Source organism: Chelonia mydas, chromosome 5 (genome assembly GCF_015237465.2).
Source record: "Chelonia mydas isolate rCheMyd1 chromosome 5, rCheMyd1.pri.v2, whole genome shotgun sequence".
Classification (NCBI taxonomy): domain Eukaryota; kingdom Metazoa; phylum Chordata; order Testudines; family Cheloniidae; genus Chelonia; species Chelonia mydas.
In genome coordinates, this window is record NC_051245.2 from 101,348,567 (window position 1) to 101,374,693 (window position 26,127).

Consider the following 26,127-nt stretch of genomic DNA (forward strand, 5'->3'; position numbering starts at 1 on the left):
CTGTACCCCCAAGAATAAAGAGGCCAAAAGACTGCATCTCTTTGGGAGAAAGACTTAGTTGATTGCCAACCTGCAATTCCAGGTGACAAACCACCAAGCCCTCTTGGGCAGGTACAATTTCAACTGTGCAAGTTCCTGGAGTCTTTGCCACAGGGATTAGCCCAGAAATTCAGCATCTTGGTGGAGGAGGGCACAGCGGCAGCCACGTGTTCTCTGCAAATGGCCTGGGATGAGGTGGACTGTGTGGCTTGGGCAGTCGCGTCTTCTGTGGTCATGAGTAAGACTACATTTTAGTCACAGGTATTTTTAGTAAAAGTCATGGACAGGTCACGGGCACTAAACAAAAATTCAAGGCCCGTGACCTGTCCATGACTTTTACTAATAATACCCCTGACTAAAACTGGGGCGGGGGGGGGGGGCGCTCAGGGTGCCACAGGTGCTGCGGAGGGGAGTGTAGTGGCCCAGAGGGGCACGGGGGGGGTGGGGTGCTGGGGGCTGGGCAGGCTCCTTACCCAGCTCCTGGAAAGCAGTGGCCCTAGCTCCACGTGCTGCCTCCGCTCCACCCCACCCGAGCCCTGGTTCTGCAGCTCCCATTGGCTGGAAACCATGGCCAATCGGAGCTGCAGGGGCAGTACCTGGTTGCCAGCAGAGGCAGCATGTGGAGCTAGGGGAGCCGAGGGAGAGGAGCCCTCCCAGGTAAGCCGAGGCCCTCAGGCCCCCTCCCCAACTCCTGCTGCTGCTGGGGGGCTCTGAGACTGACCCAGCAGCAGCCAGTGTGACTGCCCCGGGGGCTGCCCGAGCTGCTTAGGTGGCTCCTGGGCTAGCCACGTGGGGCTGCTGCAGAAGTCATAGAAAGTCACAGAATCCGTGACCTCCATGACAAACACGGAGCCTTAGTTATGAGGCATAGCTCCTGGCTCCAGGTAGCAGGCCTCTCGCAGGACATGCAGACCGCAAGCCAAGACCTTCCTTTTGATGGGGTGGGTCTTCTCTCGGAGCAGACAGACGCCAGATTGCATGGCGTGAAGGATACCAAGGCCACCCTTCGCTCATTGGGCATACATACGCCACAGTCTGCTTGGAAGCTCTTCCAGCTGCCCCCACCACCAAGGCCTTGGCAGCCCTGCCAGAGTTCCTCAAGAAGAAGGGACAATAGCTTCAGCTGGCATCACCCTTCTTCATCCCTCTCATCTGCGCAGCCTGGGCCTGCCAAACACCTTGGGGGCTAGAAGCGTACATTTTAAGGGTGCACTCAAGAGCAATTCCCCAGTCATTTCCCCAGATCCTTCTTGCCTTTTCCTGGACTGTCTCAGCCCTTTCCATTTGGCTCGGTTAAGGGTAGCCTCGTACCACTGGGTCCTGGATAGAGTATTCCGGGGCTATACCCTGCAATGCATGGCTGCTCCTCCCTCCCACTCCCACTCCCCCTCTTCCCTGTCCCTCTTCAGGGATCCTTCTCACAAGCAACTCCTCATTCAGGAGGCTGAAAAGCTCCTGTGCCTGGGGGCGGTGGGGGAGGTTCCTTGGGGCATGCCTGGAAGAGGATTCTGTACTCCTGTTATTTTCTAATCCCAAAGGCCAAAGCGGTCCTAAGACCCATCTTGGACCTGCATTGCCTCAACATGTTGAAGTTCCGCATGGTTTCCCTGGTCTCCATTATCCCTTTCCTGGATCCGGGAGACAGGTACGCCTCTTTCAACTTGAAGGATGCTTATTTCCATGTCTCCATATTCCTGGTGCCCAGGCGCTTCCTCAGTTTCATAGCGGGAGGACACCATTTCCAGTTCATGGCACTCCCTTTTGGCCTATCTTCGTCCCCAAGGATGTTCACCAAGTGCATGGCGCCAGTGGCGGCTTACCTCAGACAGCAGAGGGTCCACCTGTTCCCGTACCTCAGTGACTGGCTCATCAAGGGCAAGTGTCCAGGGCAGGTGCAAAGAAGCTTCAATCCGGTGCGTTCTACCTGCATCAACCTGAGCCTGTTGTTAAACACAGAAAAGTCTGTTAACGTCAGTCCAACTCTAGTTTATTGGAGCAGTTCTCAACTCCACGCGGGCCAGGACCTTCTTTCCGGAAGCGTGGCTTCAGGCCATGGCGGACTTGATCTCCCACAGAAAAAGCCACCAACTTACCACAGCCCACACATGTTTGCGACTGATGGGCCACATGACCGCGTGCATGTACGTGGTCAGCCATGCCCGGCTTCATCTGAGGCCTCTGCAAATGTGACTAGCCTTGGTTTAAATTCCCAGCAGGCACCCCCTAGGCTGAGTGCTCCTGGTGCCGAGCCATGTCCTACTGTCTTTGGACTGGTGGTGGAAAGGCAAGATGGTGCAAGTCCTGATGGACAATACTGCTGCGATGTAGTACGTCTACCCGCAGGGCGGCACCAGGTCTTCGGCCCTTTGTCAGGAAGCGCTCAGCCTCTAGGACTTGTGTGCGACATGCCATTCACCTGGTAGCTGCCCATCTGCCCGGAACCAAGAGCGTTCTTGCGGATAGCTTCAGCAGGACCTTCTCATCTTGCCACGAGTGGTTGCTCCATCGAGAAGTGGTCAGTCTAATCTTCCACACGTGGGGAACTCTCCAGGTGGACCTGTTCACATCCTGGTAGAACAGAAAGTGCCACATGTTCTGCTCTCTGCAGGACAAGGACAAGGGCTCCCTGTCTGACGCCTTCCTGATTCTGTTGTCAGGAGTGCTGATGTACACCTTCCCACCAGTGCCGTTAATCGATAAGGTCCTGCTAAAGGTGAAGCAAGACAAAGCAACTGTCATCCTCATAGCTGCAGCGTGGCCTTGTCAACACTGGTTTGGTACGCTGCTGCGTCTGTTGGCAGCCACCCCCCTGCAGCTGCCTCTTCGGCCAGATCTGCTGTCCCAGGGCCACGTCAATCTGCTGCACCTGAACTTGGCAGCACTGCACTTGTCAGCCTGGCTGTTGCTAAGTGACTAAGTAGCTAAGCCTGACTAAGTGGGGATGAACGATGGTGTTGTGTTGATGTCCATCAGGTCCTGCTGGGCAGCAGGAAACACTCCACCAGAGCTACCTATGTGGCAAAGTGGAGTGGGTTCACGTTTTGGGCCTTGGATCGTCACATCTGTGCAGCAGAGGCCCCACTGCAAGACATCCTGGACTATTTGCTGCACCTTAAGCTCCAGGGCCTGTCCCTGTCTTAGGTCAAGGTGCACCTGGTGGCCATTTCGGCATTCCCTTTCAAGGCTGGTCAGTCTTTGCCCATCCCATGACAGTGTGGTTCCTGGAAGGCCTGGAGTGCCTTTATCTGCATGGCAGGGATCCGGTTTCCACTTGGGACCTGAGTCTTGTGCTGTCAAGGCTCTTGGGTCCCCACTTCAAGCCCCTGGCTTCCTGTTTCTCTCCTGGAAGGTGGTCGTCTTAGTCGCTATTACTTCGGCTCATAGGGTGTCCGAGATCAGGGCACTCACATCAGAGCCACCTTACACAATCTTCTATAAAGACAAGGTCCAGCTGAGTCTGCACCCAGCCTTTCTACCCAAGGTTGTCTCCCATACTGGTTAAGACATATACTTGCTGGTCCTTTGTCCAAAGCCTCTCACAACAGATGCATACCCTGGACGTCAGGTGGGCCCTAGCCTTCTACATAGATAGAATGAAGCCATTCCGTAAGTCTACACAGTTGTTTGTTTTGTGGTCACAGACAGGATGAAGAGTGGCCTGGTGTCTGCCCAGAGGATAGCATCATGGATCACAGCTTGCATCTGCTGCTGTTACGAGCTGGCGAAGGTGACCCTGCCGGCGATCGTGATGACTCACTTGTTTGTTAATTGAGCAAGGTGGCACTTATGGTTGTATTTACTTTGTCAAGGAGAATTTCTGAACTGGAGAGTGCTATCAACTGAAAATTAATTCTATGCCTATTGCAAGGATAAGGTAGTCTTATGAATTTACCCAGACTTATTTTCACTATTTCTTAGGTGTAGGGAATGCTGCTGCTTTTTGGCCCCCATAAGAATTACATAAAAAGAAAATGTAAATAAGCTTGGTCGTTAAAAATCACTAATTTTAAAAAGACAATAGGGTTCAGGAGGATATCCCATTGGTTTTATTGGTTTTAACCCTGCAAACACTTACGAATGTGCTTACGTTTATTCATGTGAGTAGTCCTATTGAAGTCAACTACTGAAGTGCTCAGAGTTAAGCATGTGCGCAAGTGTTATGCAATGATATGTTTATTTTCACCTTTAAAAAGTATTTGATGGGTTAGTATTAAATTTGATAACCTTTTTTATTTCCACTTAAGGAAAACAGTAGAAAAAAAAATTCTAATTGTTAATTTTTAAAGTACAGGAGACTCATACCACTGCGTGGAAGGGACTCCTGTCTGGGAGCGTGACCAGCTGCCAGTGAGCCTGGTGCCCGCCCCAATGGGCAGGCTGGGGGAAGTACAGCCATGCCGGAGGAGCTGCCCAGTCTTGGTGCTGGCTCCTGCGAGCAGTTGCTTTTGCCTCTGAGGTTCCTGATAGAGGCCTGCAGCTCCGCTGATATCCACTCTATATCCACGGATATAAATTTTGTATCTGCACAGGGCTCTGATATACATTGTTGTATGAACTATAGGTAGTTACTTTGTTAGAAATCGTATCCTGTTTCCTCTATATATTTTCAAGTACACCAGAAACCAGAGAGCACATAAGTGTTGACAGATAAATGGTTTGACATGAGTTCTTTAGTTTGTGACTGACTGCACTGCTGATTATCATCAGATTAATTTACTTGTTACAATGTTGAGATGAGCTATACAAGACTCTTCAGAACCCTTAGAAGAAAATAACTGTCAGTTTCACCATAGACTAAGTGCTCGCTCCTAAGGTTTCTTTAAGAAACCACCTATTACAAAAAAAAATCTAACATGGCTATATAGTAACACATGACTACAACAACTTTTTAGATTGAAATTTTACTGATCATCATGCAATAAAATCATTGAATAACAAATATGTCCGTTAAAATGTTGTCAAGTTATTCACACTAAATCATGTTGATTGTTTTTAGCTAAATAATTTGAACAGGCAAAAGTCCACTTTTTAAAGAGAACTGGGCAGAGGAGTCTGGCTGTAAAGCTTGTGCAAATGTTTGAGGTCCTTCCCAATGTCCTAGTTAGCTGCTTTTCAGTATCATGTAAGCTTATATACTAGGGTCTGCAAACTGAGTATTTTGAGTTTACTGCATAACTCTTTGCGTTCACGTTTTTTTGGCACAAGGAGATCTTAACTGAGTACTAAAGATCACTAATGATTACATTCTAGTGAATAAAATACAGTGTAATCTCTTAATATACAATTTGATTCTAGAATACTTTTAAAATTCTGGGCCATAGTCTAACCTTGCAGACACTTGCCAAAGGGGTCCTTTTGGAGAAAAAAGTTTGGAAACCATTGTACTAGGCAATTTTTGTTTGTAGGTTGTCTAAAATATAGGTTAGGCTAAGTTTTTAGTTTTACCTATAACTGGAATAGCAACTAGATAGTGATTACATCTTACCTTAAACTTTACGTTGCTGATGCATTATCTTTTTTTATGTTTGTTTGTTTGATCTTATTTTCCTTTTAGGTTCTTAGACTTCTTACTCAAGATTAGAATACACCCAAAAATGACTTTCAATGAATGTGGTAAAGATAAGGGTGATATTTTCTTTTTATTTTGGGAACTGTATTCCTGGATAACTGTAAAGATTGTTTAGCAGTAATAGCATGGTTTGAGCGGTCTACCAACTATTTTCATGGAATAAGTCATTCTCTGGCCAATTTACACAGTACAAAAGAGAGGCTAGTTAATATTAATAATTTATATTATAGTATTACCTGGGAGCCCTAGTCATGGACCAGCACCTGTTGTGTTAGGCACTGTACTACATACACAGAATAAAAAGACTGCCCTTGCCCCTAAGAGTTTACAATCTAAGTATAAGACAAGAAACAACTTGAGGATACAGACAAACAAGATGTAGGTGTACAAGGAAACTGTGCAACAGTATTGGTCAGTAAGCATGATAGGTAATGATCTCCAAGCACTAGCAGCCCAGCTGTTGTCAAGTGAGGGGGGACATGGTCAAAGTAAGGAGCTAGGAGAAAGATCTTTGTAGCAGCATCATTAATGGGGCGAGATTATATTTGTCAGTCAGAGAAAAGGATGTTGCAGTAATCAGGATGCAACATGAGATCCTGAACGAGAGTTTGAGCTGTATGAAGGGATAGGAAGTGCCTTATCTTAGAATTGTTATGCAGAAAGAATCAACAAGATTTAGTTATAGCCTGGGCATGAGGACTACAGAGAGGTCTGAATGGAAGATGAGTCCTAGGTTACAGGTCTGAGTGACAGGCTGGGTAGTACTGTTGTCCACAGGGATTGAGATGGAAGGTAGAGAAGGAAGCCTGGGAAGGGAAGATTGAGCTCTGTTTTAGCCATGCTGGTCTTTAGTTGATGGCTAGACATCCATGAGATGTCACAGCAACAGGCTGTTCGTTATAGTTATATACTATACAGGGAGACAAGCTTGGTAAAGAGCAGAAGTGTTCACTCATCCTCTTAGCAATATGTCTGGTTTCCAAAAATTCTTAAAATATTCCTCATCCATTCCATTTCTAAATTGACTTTGGATATGGAAGAATTGTAGGACCAAGCTTTTAAAAGGAGCATCAACTCAGCATTAAATTTTGAAGATGTAAATGAGACTGCTGGGTATCTAACTAGTTGACGTGCAATATCAAAGTAGTAAGATATCTAAATGTTATAACTTGGGCCTGTGTTTAATTTTTCTCCCCAAATGGTGGCTGTTTACAAAAAACAAACAAAAAAAACTGCAAAAAAACCCCACCCCTGGCTGATAATGTCTTTTAAGGTGATGATACTACGGAGAATAAAACAGAACGGTGGATTTTTGCTTATACATTTTATTCCTGAAGGATTACTCACTTCATTTTGGTCCATTCATGCCCATGCCTTCTCCTGGGTTGTGGCATTTAATATAACAGAAAAACTTAGTTTTCAAGCCGTATTTTGATTTACTATAGAGCAGGTGCACTTTTCATTTCAAGACAGATGAAATAATAATTAGTAAAATTAAGCTTCAGATTTCAAGCACTTTCTGAAAGCCCTTCTGCACTTTGCAGGGATCAGGAACATTTTATTTCATCCAGACTATTTTTACATGAATGTAAAAATAAAAAAAAATGCATACCCTGTTTGGCTCTTGCCAATATATATATATTTGAACTTTATTACAGTACAAAGTAGATTTTGTATAAATTAATAAATCATTTGTGTCACAGATTTGCTAATAACACATAACCAACAATGACTGATCTCTTATCTTGTATGAATTTCACACTTCTGGCCTTTGGTGTTTCTTTGCTGACCTTGAGGAAGCTCTCTGACAGTAACTATAGCAACTGCCAAAGTAATTAGTTTGTTGTAGCAAACATAGGTCTAAATGTGGTTTCATTGCCAGAAGGCCTATAAATTGAAATTTCATAGTAAACTGTGATCGGGAGATTTTCCTTTTTTATTGTGATCCAGTTTGTTTATATCCTTCACATGTATTTATTTGTTTAGAATAGTAGAATTTTTACTGTGTTGATTCAGCAGTTTTACTTCAAATTATCATGCCTGTAGAAGTAATTTTTTATTGGAACATGAAGTGGTAAAAAAAAAAAATTTGGGATGTGATAATTGTGATTAAATCTCCTGAACGACAGTGAAAACCAGCAGAGTTTTTGCATTGCAGTAACTGATATCTAGCAGCAGCTAATATTTCTCTATGTAGCATGAACCTGACCTTCCACACACCAAAGATAATGGCCACAGGTGGAGTTTCTAGTCAACTTGTGTTTGGCAAGTCTCCTTGCGGCCTGAAGGTATAAATGGAGAGTGCGGAGAGTACTAGCACGTTTCTCTGTGTGACTGACCTGCTGCAGTGGATAAACTGCCATTAGCATTTCTTTCGTGTGGCCTGGGTCGCTGTCTAGGAACTCAATTCAATTTTATAATTCTATGTTCATTTTTTAACTTTCCATAAAATAAATGGCATGTACTGTATATACAGTATAGTAAATGATGAAAGGAAGCAAAATAGAAAGTGATATGGATATCATCTTGATTTTAAGCAATATATGGAACTGAGGAATGAGAGAGTTGTTTAATGTTTACCTTTTTTTGTTTTAAGAATATTGTGACAGAATTATATGAATACGCATTTTCATTGTGTACATTAATCACAAATTTCTAAGCAAGTTGACCGTATAGCCCGATAACTCTTTAATCTGTTGCTTTTACAGAAGTGATATCCTTTCAGGGATAACTAGCTGAGCAGAGTTCTTCTACTTTGGTAGGACTCAAGCATTTAAAAAGTCTGCGTTTACCAGTGTACCAATGACAGCCATTGATTGTATTTGTTTGCAACTAATATTACGCATAATAGGACACTTTAAATACAAAATTTCCAGTAATTTAAACAGAATATTCTTTCAAGGTAAATTTATTTCAAAAATTATGCCGACGCTATCTTCAGTATGACTATATTCCAGTAATTTCTATTGCAATAATAAATAAATTGTCTGTATTTATGAATTATCCAGAAGGGAACAACCCTATCCATTCAAAGTACAGCTCCGTTTTCTGTGTTGACATTACTATTGTTCTTTGAGATGTGATGCAGGTGTATATTTCATGACTTGCCCTCTGCATTGTAGTCTGTACTTCTGCCTTTTGGTGCAAAGGAACTGAGGAGGGCTGGGGTGGCTCTACCCTTATATGGCCAGGGGAGGGGCTGTTGCTGCAAGGCGTGAGCATCGCCCTGCATGTACTGCTAGGTAAAGCTCTTCAGCTCTAGTGTGCAGGGCATGCACACCCATGTAGAATGCATGTCTGTATCACATTTAAAAGAAGAACAGCTACAGGTAGTTAACAGATTTTTTTTTTTTCCCCATTCCACACAGTTTATATAAACTTCCTGCCACTACTATCCTTTTGGTCACTCACCCAAACAAAGCTGAGTAGAATATTTATTAGGAGCGAACTCCACTGGCACCTACTTTCACCATTGAAGTGACTTTCCTGTTTTTGTAACTGCAGCTCTTATTACAGTGCTGTCATGAAAGTACCACAAGGAGATTTACATGCTCTCTAAAGATACAGATGGCACATATCACTACTATATATGGTAGTACAAGGTTCTATTCATTAGTGAGCACAGACTTACATAGGGTGGTGTTTTCCTCCTCTCGTCTTGTTTAAAAGCTCTACACAAGACACCTGTCTGGTGTGAGCTGCTTTTTCTTTAATATTCTCTAAATTTCTGGAGACTACAGAATATAATGAAGATGATATATCAGTTCTTTGCAGTGATTATATTCTATCACCAGAGAAGAACATACAGATTCTTTTAATTGGATACTGTTTTATTAGTGAATACTACTCTTTGAATGATCTCTCACTCACACTTGCCAAAGTATAAAAATTTGCCCAGAATCGCCCTCATAAACAAGAAGTAAGACTATTAAACCCACCAGTTAGTAAATTTGACTGCTTGTTCAAGAGCTGCACCAGGAGTAGTCTCTGGAGCACTTCTTTTGGAAGCAGTATTGCCCCATTTCACTGGGCCTGATCAGACATTATGACTGACAGATGGATGTGGGAGATGAGAACTGGAAGTGACTTTCCTTACCCCTTCCCCATTGCTCTGCCCTGTCCCTCTTTCACAAGACCTTTTACAAACCAAACAAGTGGCTTTGTTGTGCTATTTAGGAGCCATAGAGGAGATTTCTCAGGAATACAGGCTCGGCAAGACCAAGATAGCCCTAGAGGAAGTCCTCTCCCTGGTCTCTCAGTTAGGATTCCAGATGAACTACAAAAATGGTCTGCCACATCATCCTGGCCAGTAGAATTTACTGGGGCCCTATTTGACGTAGTCAGCATGAGCATATCTGCTAGAGGATAGAGTCAGGTTCCTTCAGTCACTCATACATGACATAAGGATGAAACTTTCCACAATGGTTTGCATGTGTCTGGGATTACTAGAACACATGTATGTATATATGTGTGACATTGCTTGCCAGACTTTGCCTGTGGTGATTATGATGCTGGCTAATTACAGTGTATTCCTCCATCCAAATATCATATGAACAGATTTGTGTCTCTCCTGTTCCAAGACCTGTGAGAACTTACGTGGTGGCTGCAACCCTTTAATGTGAGGAAGGGTCTTTTTCAAGCTCCTTCCTCGTAATGACACCTGTTTATTGGTGCTTCAGGAAAAGGTTGGGTTGACCACCTGAATCACCTCCAAATACAAGGGTTTATGAGTCTCTGGACAACCTGAGGTTACACATTAACATCCTAGAGCAGAAGACCATCAGGTTAGCCTGCATAACATTCCTGCTTGTTTTGTGGAATGCTGTAGTGCAGATTCTGCTGGACAATATGCCAGGAATGCACTATATCAAAAAATGGGGGATGCCATCAAGTTATGGAAATATCACTGCTGACACAGGGTGATACCACCGGCTCTTCGTTCACCAGGGATCAGGAAAGACCTTGCTGACTTCTAGAGCAGAAAAATGGTAACTAACCATGAGTGGTTGCTGTGGAAATCCATATCAGATACAGTATTCTAACAATGGCGGACCCCATCCATAAATTTGTTTGCCATGGTAGAGAATGCCAAATGCAAGGCTGTCTGCTCCAGGGGAGGCATGAGCCTACAATCTCTGCCAGATGCTTTTCTTTGGTGATCTCGAGTCCTCCTATGCCTTTCCACCCGTCCCCCTCACCCGCGGAATAATATCCAAGATTAGGCAGGACAAAGCTACTGTTACCATGTGGCTGGATACCTATCATAGGTCTGTCACCCACACACCTTCCCTTTTGCTCAGACAACAGTGACTCAGAACCAGGGTCAGATACTGCATCCAGACCTGCAGTCACTGCACCCGATGGCCTGGATGCTATCTGGATGAGCATCGCTGACCGGGAGTGCTCCCAACAGGTGCAAGAGACCACTGAATGCATCCGATGAAATGAGCTGTAGCTCACGAAAGCTTATGCTCAAATAAATTTGTTAGTCTCTAAGGTGCCACAAGTCCTCCTTTTCTTTTTGTGGATACAGACTAACACGGCTGCTACTCTGAAACCTGTCCTTATACAGGGCAGGAAGGCTTCTAGTAGAAATGCCAATTCTTCAGAATGGAAAATGTTTTTCATATGGGCAGCCCAAAATAATGTGAGTCCAGTTAAAGCCCAGATTTCAAACATTCTGGCCTGTGTGTTGCTCCTGAAAGAGGGTACTGCAGGACTGGCATTTAGCTCTCTCTAAGTTCACCTGGCAGCAGGTGATCACATTCAGGTTTCTTACATGCTACAGAATCAAGTTTAATGAAGGGCCTTTTTCATGCCTGCTTCCCACTTAGAGATCTGACTCCCACCTGGCACTTTTGATTCTTCTGTGGTTTATTGAGTCTGCCTGCGAACAATTGCGGTGTTGTTTATACCACCTTACTATAATGCCAGCATGGAATCATAGAATATCAGGGTTGGAAGGGACCTCAGGAGGTCATCTAGTCCAACCCCCTGCTCAAAGCAGGACCGATCCCCAATTTTTGCCCCAAATGGCCCCCTCAAGGATTGAACTCACAACCCTGGGTTTAGCAGGCCAATGCTCAAACCACTGAGCTATCACTCCCCCCAGAGAATCAGCAAGCCTATATGCCACTGTACATGTAATTTCACAGGGACAAAGTGGTGATGAGACTGCAATCCAAGTTCATCCCCAAGGGAGTCTTGGAATTCCATCTACATCAGTCTTCATGTTACCAGTTGTCTTCCTGAAACCACAGTCTTCCCCAAGAGAAATACTTCACTCTCTGGCCATCTCCAGAGGTAAATTTATATCCTTGACAAGGATCTCTTCCTCTCTCTTTTTGGCCATGTTGAATGTATCAAAAATCCAAGCAACTTCTTCCTCGAGGGAGGATGGGCTCCACCTAAACCAAAATGGAATCAGATTGCTGGCATGTAAAATTAAAAAGGGTGTAGAGGAGTTTTTAAACTAAGGGCTGGGGCAAAGCTGAAAGGTGAAAGATCACATGGGTCAGACAGGATATTCTCTTAGGGGAATGATCTATTAACAGGATTCTCTGTATCCTGGGAAAGAGGAAATGATAGAAATTGATAAAATACAGGAAGAAAGTGAAGAGACAAGTCAAATAAGAGTCCCATTCAATTAACTCACATGAAGGTAGACAATTAAAAAATTAAATTTTATGGGTGCATGTATACGAATGCTAGAAGTCTAAATATTAAGATGGGTGAACTTGAGTGCCTGGTATTAAATGAGGATATTGATATAATAGGCATCACAGAAATTAGTGCTGTTCAACATATTCATTAATTATCTGGAAAAAGGGATAAACAGTGAGGTGGCAAAGTCTGGAGATTATACAAGATTACTCAGAATAGTTAAATCCAAAGAAGACTGTGAAGAGTTACAAAGGGATCTCACAGAACTGGGTGACTGGGCGACAGAATGGCGGATGAAATGCAGTGTTGATGAATGCAAAGTAATGCATGTTGGCAAACATATAATCCCAACTATACAAACAAAATTGAGGGCTGTTACCACTCAAGAGCGAGATCTTGGAGTCATCATGGATAATTCTCAGAAAACAGCTCAGTGTGCCACGGCAGTCAAAAAAGCTAACAGAATATTAGGAACCATTAGGAAGTATAATGAGTAAGGATAAGATTAGGTCATGGATTCTGTGACTTTCAGAGACTTCTGTGACATTTTCTGCTTAGCTGTCAGCCAGCCGAAGCGCACAGCTGCTGGGGCTGCAGTGGGGACCCCTGGAGCTCCCAGCTGCGGTAGCAGGTGCTGGACACCCCACCCCTTTTTTCCTCTAGTGGGGCTGGGGCTCTCATCCCTCCTTTCCCACTTGCACTTAAGTCATCTCCCTTTCAGGCCTCCCCCTCTACCCCCAGTTATTTTTACTAAAAGTCACAGACATGTCATGGGTTTCCATGAATTTTTGTTTATTGCCCACAGCCTGCCCATGACTTTTACTAAAAATAACTGACAAAATCTATGGTATGCCCACATCTTGAATACTGCATATAGTTCTAGTGCCACCATCTGAAAAAGATATATTAAAAATATAAAAGGTACAGAGAAGGGCAACAAAAATGATTAATGATATTGAATATCTTCCATATAAGGAGAGAGTGAAAATAGTGGGACTATTCAGTTTAGAAAAGAGATGACTAAGGATAGAGGTGTGTAAAATCATGAACGGTGTGGAGAAAGCAAATAAGGAATTTATTTACCCCTTTACGTAACACGAGAACCAGGAGTCACCCATGAAATTAATAGGCAGCAGATTTAAAACAAATAGGGAAGTATTTCTTCACACAACACACTGTCAACCTCTGGAACTTGTTGCCAGGGGATGTTGTGGAGATCAAAACTATTTGGATTAAAAAAGAATTAGGTAAATTCATGGAGAATAGGTCCATCAGTGGCTATTAGCCAAGATGGTCATGGATGTAACCCCATGGTCTTGGTGGCCCTGGGCCTCTGACTGCTGGATGCTGGGACGGATCGTTTGATGATTGCCCTGTTCTATTAATTCCCTTTGAAGGATCTGACAGTGGCCGCTGTCAGAAGATCAGATACTGGGCTAGATGGACCATTGGTCTGACCCAGTATGGCCATTCTTATGTTCTAATAGAAGGTTAATGTTTACTGGACTATTTGGACCTCTTCTCCTTTCTCCCATCACCTAGGAACCCTGCTGTCCTATTAATAACAGTTTTCATACAGATACATTCACTGTTGTAGACCTTATTTGTGGTTTAGATATGCTCATTCCACCACAATAGAGGCAGGTTTCCTTCCCTCCCCCACAAACCTAACCTCAATCTGAGAAATCTGGGATTCGTTTTCGTTCGTGCAAATACTGGAGGTAGGTCAAACGCTTCCATGAAACCTCTGGGGCTTGGGTCAAAGCACTTTCACCTTCGGGCCAGAGGTTCTGCCTCTGGTAGTGTAATTAGAGCACTAACTCAGCGCTGTCCACTCATCCATTGTAGTCCTAGCTTTACGTTCTACCTGAAGGATCATCTCTTTCCCTGTGCTATATTACCACAACTATAGTCGGCAGGGGCACCTGAGCTGGATCCCACTCACTATAAAAGAGGTTCTCTGTCAGGGCTGTGAAACTTTCTCTCCTCTTGGTCTGAAATAGCCTGAATTTAGTGACCTTAATTGGGATGCTGCAAAAGAGTGCGTGTGTGTGTGTGTGAGAGAGAGAGAGAGAGAGAAAAGAGTTGCTGTGTGTGTGTGTGAGAGTACCTGCTGAAATGATTACATAGATGCTGCTAGGATTTTATTGTATCACTAATGACTTACTAGGGCACCTAGATCCTTGGGAAAGCTTCTCTTATTTTAAATCTAAATACATAAAAATGTTTAAAAAAAATGGGGGGCAGCAATGAGAGAAATCTTTCTCCCTCTAAGGGAATCAGCTTCCAGGTCGTTATTTCTTTTCCAAATGAAGCTACCCACTGAGCTGCTTCTCTCTGATTGTTGTACTGCATTATGGTGATGAGTAAATGGACTAAATTGCATGTTAAAAGGTGTTCCATGTGCATGGAGACCTTCTGAGGAGCCACAAAATTGGAGCTCTGCTACAATTACAGGTGAGATGACACATATGCGCATTTAACTTATGCAGATTCAACTATACGCGCTCGGCAGAAAAAAAGAAAAATAACAGGATACCTGTAAATAGTGCAGGTGATTCCACCCACCATTCCACTCAGTGAGTGTATGCCCTGGAGTGAGCGTGAGATGGACAACATGAATCTGCTGTTCCCTCAGTCGGACTCAGTTCCCGCATGCCTCTCATAGTGTGATCATCTTGCTGCACTGACTGTGATTCTAGTGTTTAAAGATACGTATTTTTCGTACAACATGGTCCCTAAGCGCAAGCCAACTACTTCATCTGGTGCTCAGCCGAAGAAACAGCGATCTGTTCTAACGCTGGAGGAAAAACTGGCTGTGTTGGACTTATCGGGAGATGGTATGTCGGTCTCCAACATGGTGTGTAAATATGGCCACAACGAATCTAGCATCCATGCCATCAGGATTCGAGAGAGAGAAATTCGTCAAGCCGTGGTATTAAGTGCTCCAATAACTGCTAAGGTGATGAGCCAGGTGCGTGATAAGACTTTAGTGAAGACTGAAAAGGCATTAAACTTATGGCTGGAAGACACGAACCATAAACATGTGCCTATCAATGGCAACACGTTGTGAGAAAAGGCTCTTAGCCTCTACGTGCTGTTCAAACCTCCCACCAAAGAGGGACAGGCTTCTGATGAGAAGGAATTCAAAGCCAGCCAAGGTTGGCTTAACAGTTTTAGGAACCGCTTCAACCTTAAAAACGTGTAGACTACTGGGGAAGCTGCATCTGCCAATGAAGAGGCAGCAAAAGCCTACCCCGAACAATTAAAGAAAATCATAGAAGAAAAGGGCTATCTTCCGGAACAAGTTTTTAATGCTGACGAGACTGGAAAAAAATGCCCAACTGCACTTACATTTTCAAATCAGAAAGACAAGCCCCTGGCTTCAAAACAGCTAAAGACCGTGTGACTGTGTTGTTTTGTGGCAATGCGGTGGGGCATTTAATAAAGCCGGGCTTGCTCTACAAGGCTGCAAATCCCCATGCCCTAAAAGGCAAGAACAAAAATCTCCTGCCTGCGTTCTGGCAATCAAATAAAAAGGCTTGGGTGACGGCAGCATTATTTCTGGATTGGTTCCACAAGTCTTTCATTCCGGAGGTCAGGCGGTACCTCGAAGAGGAAAGGTCTTGACTTTAAAGTGTTGCTGATCATAGACAATGCTCCTGGCCACCCTGCGGCACTCCAGTTTGTGCATAACGACGTTGAAGTCGTCTTTCTCCCCCCCCAATAGCCCCTCCATCTTGCAACCTCTTGACCAAGGCGTGATTCCCTGTTTCAAGGCCACGTACACGAGGCTTACGTTATCACAGATACGTAACGTTATGGATGCCAATCCCAGTCTTAATGTGATGGAGTGTTGGAAGTCCTTCAACATTGCTGATTGCATCACTTACATTAAACAGACAGTGGATGCAGTCAAGCCTGAAACAGTCAATGCATGTTGGCGAAACCTATGGAAACAATGGTGTGAATGATTTTAAGGGTTTCCCGACCATTGACAAAGAAGTGAAAGGCATTGTTCAGTTGGCCAGGCAAGTGGGTGGTGATGGCTTTTTTGACATCCTTGAGGAAGAAATTAAAGAATTAATTGAGAGCCATAGAGAAACACTGACTAACGAAAAGTTAGAGGAACTAATAAAATCGTCTACAGAAGCCGAAGATGATGACGAAGAACAGGAAGAGCCAGCAAGTTGGAATCAGAAAATTTATGAAGAAGTATTCCAAGCAGCGAAATACTTGAATGATTTAACTTCCGAGTACGGTCCCCCTATGGAACGAAGCCTCAAAAAATCACACGTAGTATTATGGACTATTTGAGACCTTATCAAGAAATGTTTGAGCAGCTCAAGAGACAACAGTGACAGTTGCCGATCACCATGTTTTTCAAGGAAAAACAACCAGCAGCAGATGAGCGTACACAATCAACTTCTTGAGCTGAACCAGAGCCAACCACTTTGTCTACGACTCGGTCTTCGTCACCCAAGCTGTCCGTCACCTCTGTCTCCTGGATCGACATCAAGCCCTGATGGCCCCCTTTATTTACCCCCGTAATTAAAAATACAGTATTGTAAAATTATATTTTGCATATGTACTCTTTATTAGATACTGTACATTACTGTATACATATTACTATACAGGGTTGTATACACAAAACCATGTACAGTATACTGTATTTTATGGGCGATTTAAGGGATTTTAAAGGGTAATTTTGACTATACGCGATTTTCGCCTTATGCGCTGACTTTAGAACCTAATCCCCGTGTAAGATGCGACTTCCACTGTACCTTTGCTGTGGCACTTTCAGCCTGGTTCAGTAGAACCCTACAAAACCCCCTTTTAATCTAGACTGGAAGCCTCTCCTTGTTTCCTCATAGCAATTACTTTCAGGCAGGAGAGTTTTTGAACTGGGAGTTTTTTCAATTAAAAAACCCATTTTCAATTCTTCCTTGAAAAGATGGTACTTAATCCATTTCCTGATCTTGTACAAAACCAAAAATGAACAGAATTCAAATTAAATCCATCTGTTTCATTCCTCTTTTTTTTCCCCCTACACTTAAGCATCAGTAAGAAAAGCAATGTCACACTTTTGGCATGAAATGGGCTTTAAAATCTGTCTATGGCAGTGATGAAAGTCCGCTACTATTGTTTGTTTTTCATAGGAGGTCTCAAACAGTGTTTCAGTGCCTCAGTCTTCAGTCTCTATTTGGCTCAGATTGAATGTATACCAGACATGCAAAATAGCCACTGAGATGCCTCCTGGAAGCATTAAAGTTACTCTGCAAAAGGTTCTGCAGAGTTTTGGACAGAGAACCATAAAACTTTATACTTTGACACTTGCAGTGCGGCTTCTTGAAATTTGCAATTCCTTTCCTAAACACTATCATAATGATTTTTTTCTCTGTCATTGAGCTTTTGGTATTTTGGGCTTCATTCAAGCTAAACCATGCGATCAAATACAATTGAAATTCATAAAATTATATGAATACATACATTGTCCATTGCTATGAATCCTTCTAGAAAAATGTCATGTTGTATTTGTTTCTTTTGCTCCACAGGAAGTAGAAACAGTAAGAGATAATTCCTATAGGTAATGTCTAGCCAGTGTATGAGAGAGAAAATTTAGTTTCCTTTCATGGAAAGGACCTTCCCATGTCTGGATAGACTCTCCTTACACACATCACAATGTTCTTGATTAAAAGGTGGTATTTTTTTAATTCTAATAATCCTGTCTACAGTGTTGTTAAAATTTTCTACCAGGTTGTTTGTGTAGTTTCATTTTGGATGCCCTCTTCTGGGGTCAGAATATGGTACTGCAGCAGTCCAACAGAGGGAGTTTAAATTCTGATGGGGATAGGGAGCACAGATTTCCTCCACAGTGATGGAATGAGCAGGTTTAATATAAAGTCATGTCCAGATCAGTGGATGCCCTCAATAATGAGAAATAAAAATTACAATTAGGAAACTAATTTGCCTTCTTGGGTATAACAGCTTGATCCTGTAACCACTTAATAGCTGTAGCCCATTGAAGTCAATGAGACTATGCTAAGTAGTAAGTACTTGCAGGATTTGGCTCTAAATTGGTAATACTGTGAACAATTCCTAATTTAGTTTTATATTGTAAAATTGAAAGTGGCAAGAGATCCACAAATAGCAGCTGAAAAGACAACTTGGCACAGTGAGGGACTAAAGTTTTCTGTCAGTCACCCGTCGCAGTTAAAATCAGTTGGGAGAGCGGGAGGAAAATTAAGTGGAGTAGGGGGTATGAGATTAAAATCTTTATCTTTACTCATTAATGGCCTCCATCACCCATTTAATATGAATGTTTTGTTCTTTGAAGTACTAGCTGTGCACCATTGGGAGTTTGTGCACTGTGACACCTGTCAAAAAAAAGTCCCTCTGTGGTCAAGGGTGTAAGAATATGTACTATAATATGTACTAGAATATTGTATCTGTTCTTGCTGGATCTGGGGCCTTAGTTTTCTGAAACATTTAGAAATCCAAGAAAGTCAGCGTTAAAGTGAAACTTAAAAGAAAGCTGAACATTTAGACACTGAAAACGTTTGAAAGGATTTTTGTACAATGAGAATTTAAACTATTTACCATATTATTTTTTCTTTCTGTTTAAGTTCAGTAGTGCATATTATAACACAGTTATAAGTCACTATTCATTGTCATTGCTAACAGTATAATTCTGTTATATCATTGCCAATAAGAATTCTTTTAGGTTTGCTATAATGTATAGTGCCTCTTGAGTGTTTTGCATTTTGTCTGGTCTGCCATTGCTAGCTTTTGATTTTGTCTGGTCTGCTGTTGCTAACTTTGGATAACAAAACAGTATTTTCATGTTTGAGAAACAACTTAAAAAAATACTTTCAATGAATGAACTATCAGTTGGTGTCTTTGATATTTGCACTAGCTGATCTGCAATATGATAATACTCCTTAGCTTGTTATTTAATTTACCTTGTGCTGATGTAAATTATTTATTGTTTTGGCTTTGTTAAAAGTTATATCGTTATGTTGAATTTTTATTGTCAGTTTAGACCAAATTATTCAGTGCTGCATGTAATGGTTGTGACGGCTTAAAATGAGCAATAAGTAAATATAGCTACAGTCCAAAATTCTATGGATTTTAAAAATCAAAACTGGCACTGATTATTAGCTATAGCTCTTCCTCAAGGTTTATCAATTACAGCAACAGGAATCAAAGAAACAAAGTTAAATATACTTTTCTTTTCCCCTCCCCACTCCAGAGGCCCAGAAGACGTAATAAATGATTGCAAAATCCTTTTTATAGAAGAAATGTACAAGATTGAAAAGCCCGGAGCTTATCCACTGACATTTGGTGATGGAGATTTCAAAAGTATGCTTCTTTCATTATATGTTTGAGAATGGTATTTAAACATGTGAATATGTAATTTTAAAAATCATAGTTGATAAGAATGATACAACAATGTAGATTCAATAATTTTAATGAAAGTGTGTTTTATATGTTGTCAATAATATAGTAATTATTAGATAGCCCTTTGACTCTGTTGCCACTTTTTTGTTGAGCCATGCATTATAGGGAACTACTGAGAAATGGATATTTGATGTAATATATCTGCATATTAAATCATCAGTTCAAAATGTTACAAGCAGGGAAATAGGGAACAACCACTGATAGCTCTTAGATGATTCCTAGTGGACTGGTATCCAAATCACAAAAACTACCATCACAATTGGCATCTTTGTTTATATTCTGAGCAGAGGCCAAGGATTGAATGGGCCTATTGTGTGAGCTACAGTTCAGTCCTGACATCCTCTAAGGGTGAAAGAACATTAGCAGGTAGTCTGAGGAAGCTTACATGGGCACTGCTTGTGTTGTACTTATTCTGTGAATAAACAGAGGACTTCAGTCTCCAGGGCCATCACTTGGCCACCTGTAATCTTCCTGGCACTAAATACCCCTTACCAGAAAAGACACTGGCTTCTTATCTCAAAGCTTGAAACAAAGTTTCACCCAAAATCAAAATTTCTACCCAAATGAAAACGGTATTGATAAAATGGTGTTTCTAATGGAAATGCGAATGAGAGGCAGAGGACATCATCATTAGTGGATGCTGCTGAATTATGTTTGTCAGAGTTGTGACAAAAAGCAGCCACATTTTGGGGTCCTTTGCACAGCTGTTCTTTAATGCAAGAGACAGTGTGCCCATTGTTTCTTTGTCCCTTTCACAGTACACTACAGTGTTAGATATCACTGTTTTAAAAAAGCAAATTTCCTTTCCTACTCTTAACTTTTATAAATGAAAGGATTTAAAATAATTTACGTTTTACTTCTTATGCTATGGGTTTTTTCATTTTTCTCAAGATTGGCAAATGAAAATACAGTCACTTTCACTTTTGTTCATAGTTAATTTCTAGTCAGTTTCATTTTAAGATTATTTTTATGCAACAGAAAATATTAAAAAAAATATTTTCATTGTGAACTGACAATTTGAGGAACAATTTTATGGTGCCCCCAAAACTGCACATGTAAAATTAAGTTATATTTGCTTTGCATTTGTTCATCTAATTATTTGTTTTACGAGTATATTTGCAGGTTTTGTAGAACAGTTTTGAGGCCATGGGAAATGTGACACACATTTAACTCAGAGACATATACCTACTGGTGTGCAGTGAAATAAATTAACATTAGTGTATCTGCTGAATTAATTCTTAATTTATCACAGTCTTTAGCATATATAATCATCAGATGAGCTTATAATCCTTTTGCGCAATACAAATTGCTAATCTGGATGCCAACTTTATATTCTTCTCCCACAGCCACTTCCGTACTTTTTTTCATGCTGCCCCCCATGCGTTCGTTCCTCTCAAGACCATCTCAGAACAAAGTTCCTCAAGCTCTTTTATAAAGCTATAGCGCTAAACATATGAAAATGATTAATAACTTAAAGATGTTAACCACCAAGACTCCAATGCTAGCTTCCCATGTGGCCCATATAACACTCTTGTCATCCTAAATTCAAACATTCCCTCTTGTTCCTCTGTTCTTTATATTGTAAGCTTTTCTGGACATGGAATCTCTCTCTTTGTTCTGTGAATCACCATGCACATCTATTGAGCTATATAAATAAGTAATAATAAAGTATACTTCCTCCATATGTAACCCTCTAGCTTCCACCTGCACTTGAACATTGCCAGTTAAACATGTATAGCTAAATGCTGTTTGATGCTTGCACCCATATGTATGCTCAGAAGAGCCATGACCTTAGGTAACCTAATAGGCAGCAGATTCAGGCCCCAAAATCCAGAAAGGGGCTATCCCACATGTGTTCCATGAAATGAATTAAATTTGATGTTCTGGAGACAGTGTCAAGGAATGTATTCCTTATGTGTTACTATATATACATCCAGACCAGCCACAGTCCCTATCCTTTCCAAAAGTGATAATGTAGAGAGCAGAAATATTCTTCTCAAGCTGCACAGTTAATTCTACTTTTGATGGAAAACCAAAGAATGCCAGAATTTTTCCATTTAATAGATGCTTATTAAATTTTCCCTGACACATTTATTAAGTATCAAAATAAAAATTCTGTGCTGAAAAAAGTCTTGTGCATGAAAGTCCTATAATAGAAATCTGAAACTTACCTACCAAAAAAGAGGAATAAAACTGTTAATAATAGGAGGATTCACACTGTCTCAAACATTTCCACAAAATCCTAAAAAAACAGATGTTGTCAGACGGCCATCCTGGGGCCAGGATGGCTGATCAGGGAGAGTCCACCCCTTTGAGACTAGATAAAATTATGGACTGCCTAAACCTTTTGGTCATGATGTCCATTCTCTTGGAATTTGTATCACAAGATATAACTGAGATCAAACATATTACTAGTACACATCAAGCTAATTTGCAAAGCTTGGCATCAAGACTATGGGGAAGCTGCTAATAGACTCTCCTTGCTAGAAGACACGGTGAGTACCATGAATATAATCTTAAAGCAACAGGAAATGGCTATTAAAGCACTGTAGGAGAAGGTTAATGATCTGGAAGGAAGATCAAGGAGAAACAATCGGAGAATGGTGGGTCTTCCAGAGGAGATGGAAAAAGGGAGGCCTCTGGAATTTTTATCCACCATGCTGCTAGGGCTTTTGTGTCTTCCCCTGGATCAGAATGTAGATATGGAGAGAGCCCACACCTCTCTTGCACCAAAACCCCCTCCAAATGCGAAGGCCCAGGCCTTAACTGTAAGATGTTTAAAATATAGTATTAAGGAACTCATTCTTTAAAAAGCCCATGAACTCAAAAATCTAACATGGAAAGGAAAAGCTGATGATTTTTCCATATTACACCAAAAATGTGGTGGGAAAGACGGCTAAATTCAATAGATCAAGAACCTTAGACAAAAGGTTGGGTTAGACTACTTTCCTTCCTTCCCTAATAGTTTGAAAGTTAAAAGGGAGGGTAAGATGCTTAGCTTTTTAATAGCAGAGAAAGTTGAAAAGTGTCCGATCTCACTACTGCAGAAGACCCCCACAGAAGGTAGAGATGGGATACAGTAAATTTGCTTTAATGTATTCAGTCACTGTGGTGTTGGAATTTAGCTCTTAAGTTTGGCAACACTGTAAGAAGTTAGCACATCTGCTTTACTTGCATTTACCCTACACCACTGCCCCCTTCATAATTCTCATGTACCGGAACCACATCTATCTTTGGGATCCTGACACCAAGCAAATCACTTAACTGGACCTGGAGACTTTTTGCACTCTTGAAATGGCAAAGTTCAATAGAGAAGTGTGACTTTGTTTTCTGTCTGAGGCACTATCAGTCCTGATACCTTCTCTAGCACCCTCAGCTCAGCCCTCTTTTTCATCTTCTTCCCCATCCCCTCCATCAATTATTTTACTTTGTTTCATCCCCATTTAGTTTCCCAGATTTTGCGTTTATAGTAAACCTGGAAATACTCAATCCATTTGTCCTAAATATACACTTATAAGACATACCACATCTAAACAATGTAATGAAGATTTCAGTTTAATGATGTATCCTTTCAGTCCCCCAGCTGTGTGGAGTTCGCCCCAGCACTACAGTGCAAGGACACCAAAATGAGAATTGCCCTCTTAGTGGAGAAGCACATGGCGATCGCTGTGTGGAAGCTGGTGACTCCAGACTGCTACCCATTGGTCGCAAATCAGTTTGGAGTCAGGAAGTACACTGTTGAGGCAGAGTCAATGCAAGTGTGAGAGAACATCTTGCTGTGAAGGACAGTAACTCTTGGCAATGTGCGTGAAATAGTGGATGGCTTTGCAGCAATGGGATTCCCTAATTGTGGAGGGGCAATAGATGGCACGCATATTCCCATTTTGGCCACAGAGCATCTTGTGGTGGAGTAATCAATAGAAAGGGATACTTCCCTATGGTGTGCAGGTGCTTGAGTATCACCATAGGCATTTCACTGATATCAACGCGGGGTGGTTCGGGAAGGTACATGACACACGCATCTTAAGGAATACTGGCTTGTACAGAAAGCTGCAAGCAGGGACTTTATTTCCAGACCAGAAGATTCCAGTAGGGGATGTTGAAATGCCCATAGTGATTCTGGGAGACCCAGCGTACTCCTTTCTCCCATGGCACAGGAAGCCTTACCCGGCAAACCTGGACAGCAGCAAGGAGTGCTTCAACAACAGGCTGAGCAGGTGCAGAATGACTGTGGAATGTGCCTTTCGCAGATTAAAAGCGTGCTGGCACTGCCTTTATGACAGATTAGGCCTGACTGAGGAAAACATTCCTATGATCATAGCAGCCTGCTGCACACTCCATAATATTTATGAGTCTAAGGCTATGTCTACACTACGAAATTAGGTCGAATTTATAGAATTCGGTTTTGTAGAAAGCGTTTTTATACAGTCAATTGTGCGTGTCCCTACACAAATGGTCTTACTACATTTATCCAGCATTTAGTCGGCGGCGTGCGTCCACAGTACTGAGGGAACCGTCGACTTCCGGAGTGTTGCACTGTGGGTATCCCACAGTTCCCACCGTCTCCGCCGCCCATTTGAATTCTGGGTAGAAATCCCAATGCCTGATGGGGGCAAAAACATTGTTGCGGGAGGTTCTGGGTACAAATCATCAGGCCCCCCTTCCCTCCCTCCCTCCCTCCGTGAAAGCAATGGCAGACAACCGTTTTGTGCCTTTTTTCCTGGGTTACCCGAGCAGACGCCATACCACGGCAAGCGTGGAGCCCGCTCAGCTCACCGTCACCGTATGTCTCCTGGGTGTTGGCAGACGCGGTACTGCATTGCTACATAGCAGCCGCTCATTGCCTTTTGGCAGCAGACAGTGCAGTATGACTGGTAGCCATCGTCGACGTACTCCAGGGTGCTCTTTTAACCGACCTCGGAGAGGTCAGGGGCACTTGGGCAAACATGGGAGTGACTCAGCCAGGTCATTACCCTTTTAAGTTTCATCTCATGGCGATTCAGTCCTGCCGGCAGTCCTACTGCATCGTCTTTTAATGAGCAGCCAGGAGACAACGATGGCCAGCAGTCATACTGCACGGTCTGCTGCCCGCAAGATATATAAAGATAGATGAAGTGGATCAAAACAAGAAATAGACCAGATTTGTGTTGTTTTTATTTTCTCCTCCCTCCCTCCATGAAATCAACAGCCTGCTAAACCCAGGTTTTGAGTTCTATCCTTGAGGGGGCCATTCTGTTTTTCCTTTGATGCAAAGCCACGCCCTTTGTTGATTTTAATTCCCTGAAAGCCATGTTGTCAGTCGCCCCTCCCTCCATCAGAGCAATGGCAGACAATCGTTTCGCGCCTTTTTTCAGCGCAGACTCCATAGCACTGGGAACATGGAGCCCGCTCAGATCACCGCGGCAAGTATGAGCACTGTAAACGCTGCACACGTTATCCAGCAGGATATGCAGGACTAAAACCTGCAAGAAAAGCGAAACCAGCTGAGGAAGTAGCTACTGCAGCATGGTGACGAGTGATGAGGACATGGACATAGACTTCTCACAAAGTACGGACCCCTGCAGTGTGCACATCCGGGTGTCAATTGGGCTGGTTCATGGCATGGAACACCGATTCTGGGCCTGGGAAACAAGCACAGAGTGGTGGGACCGCGTAGTGTTGCAAGTCTGGGATGATTCCCAGTGGCTGCGAAACTTTCTCATGCGTAAGGGCACTTTTATGGACCTTTGTGACTTGCTTTCCCCGCCCTGAAGCGCAAGAATACCAAGATGAGAGCAGCCCTCACACAACTCTGCAAACAGCCTAAACATGGTGAGTTCTGCCCGGGTGGGGTGTAGGTGATGTTTTCAGGGGATCAGTGAAGGCAAATAGGGACAATATTGTAAATTCTGCCACCATTTTCCACAGGCCAGGCAATGGTTATCGAAGCTGATATCTGACTCCTGAGGGTAAGCAAGGATGCAGGGGTGCATCTACTGCACGTTTGCAGGTTCAGACCCAATCCATATGCTGCTCACCTGCGTGCCACTTTGGTCCCTGCACAAGTGATTGCCGAGTGGTGCTGGAAAGTTTCCTACAATGGGGGAAGGAACAAAGCAGCTCTGCCAAGGAACCTTTGGCAGAGGATCGGCGAGTACCTCCAGGAAAGATTCCTAGAGATCTCTGGAGGATTCCTGTGAAATCTTGGTGTGCATTAACACACTGTTCTGTCACACTGCTTAGCTTCACTGTGGAATGGGGAGCACACTCAAACACAGCTAGTCTTGTGCATTTCTATCCCTTCACCCACTTCTACAATGTACAGAGGAAAGGGCAGCTGTACCTCATACTGAGCAGCATCAACTCAAAAAGATCACTTATGAGGGCTCTCATCGTCTGCATCATGTGCGCCAGAG

General features: G+C 42.8%; 1 protein-coding gene across 6 annotated transcripts in view; it reads left to right on the top strand.

Moving 5' to 3' along the window:
- Window positions 1-26,127, top strand: part of UHRF2 (ubiquitin like with PHD and ring finger domains 2) — a 176,340-nt gene that overhangs the window by 79,164 nt on the left and 71,049 nt on the right. For all 6 annotated transcript variants that reach the window (XM_037901917.2, XM_037901918.2, XM_037901916.2 and 3 more), the window contains one exon: window positions 19,524-19,633. In XM_037901917.2, the coding sequence (XP_037757845.1) occupies window positions 19,524-19,633 (110 nt within the window). The remainder of the gene's footprint in view (window positions 1-19,523; window positions 19,634-26,127) is intronic.